The sequence below is a fragment of the Sinocyclocheilus rhinocerous genome, unplaced genomic scaffold (genome assembly GCF_001515625.1).
Source record: "Sinocyclocheilus rhinocerous isolate Xijiao unplaced genomic scaffold, SAMN03320098_v1.1 scaffold1464, whole genome shotgun sequence".
NCBI classification, from domain to species: Eukaryota; Metazoa; Chordata; class Actinopteri; order Cypriniformes; family Cyprinidae; genus Sinocyclocheilus; species Sinocyclocheilus rhinocerous.
In genome coordinates this window covers 120,753-121,774 of record NW_015643188.1, presented here as the reverse complement: position 1 = coordinate 121,774, position 1,022 = coordinate 120,753, and the positions used below count along the sequence as shown (strand labels likewise).

The 1,022-nt window shown below is 39.2% G+C and overlaps 1 protein-coding gene across 1 annotated transcript in view; it reads right to left on the bottom strand.

The window, feature by feature from the left end:
• The window catches only part of LOC107757189 (collagen alpha-1(XV) chain-like), a 65,498-nt gene that overhangs the window by 21,429 nt on the left and 43,047 nt on the right, over nt 1–1,022 (bottom strand). The window contains exons 26-27 of the mRNA XM_016574606.1: nt 773–838; nt 239–274 (exon numbers count right to left, since the gene is read on the bottom strand). Coding sequence (XP_016430092.1) covers nt 239–274; nt 773–838 — 102 coding nt within the window. The remainder of the gene's footprint in view (nt 1–238; nt 275–772; nt 839–1,022) is intronic.

The window sequence follows — 1,022 nt, the reverse complement described above, 5'->3', positions numbered from 1 at the left end:
TAACGATGCTGGAAACTGAGTTATTAAACTAAAGATTTAAGTTTTAGCAAATTATTTCTAGAAAAAAAATGGAAGATGTGATGGAGGAATGTCAGAAAAATAGTTGGAGAATAATTATATTTATCATATTTATCATAATAATTGATGGGATTAATTAAACATGTTCCCTTTAAACTTTCATGTGGAATGAGTAATATGAGTAATAATACGAGTCAAAGTCACAGCATCTTCAGCTCACCGCTTGACCAGGAGGTCCAGGAACGCCACATTCTCCCTGTGAGAAGTAAAGTAAAGCAAGGAAATCAAATTAATGCAAATAAATCCTGTCCGTCTCAGAAAGGTTTGGTGTTAAAGTGGATTGACTGGTCTTGAGTAATGCAGCAGATAAAGTTTAAACAAAGTCCCTTTAAGAGAAGTAATTTGCGGCCATATTTGAAACGCATGCAATGCAATGATATTTGACAACAACTGCCTCATAAATATTGTTCCTTATGCTCTAATAGTGTTAAAAATAAAAGCTTATTATCAGGCTAGATCAGCCAGTAGATCAGTCCTAAACGCGTGTCTCAGAACGCTGACTGTTTCTATAGCAACCGGGAGCTGCAGTGATGCACTGACTTTACCGATTAGTGATTGGCTCTTTTACTCAGAAGGCGGGGCTTCCTTCAATAGAGCGGCCATATTGAGCGTTGCATTTTTCCCCATTCAAAACTATACGAGTGACACGTCTTGGATATTCTATAGTCTTTAGGTTAAAGAAGTCATGGGTGACCTTCAGTCCTTTGGGTCCCTGCGGCGCATGAACTCCAGACACAATCCCCGGCTCTCCTTTCTGACCCTACAGCAGCAATTCATGCAAAACACACACAGCAGAATTAAAAACACACTCGCATTCACATTCAGCAACAACAAGAACTTCTGATGATAATGTGTGAAATCAGAATATGATGCACACACAAACCTCTGCAGCTGTTTGAATCACACACACACACACACACTCACACACACACACACACACACAC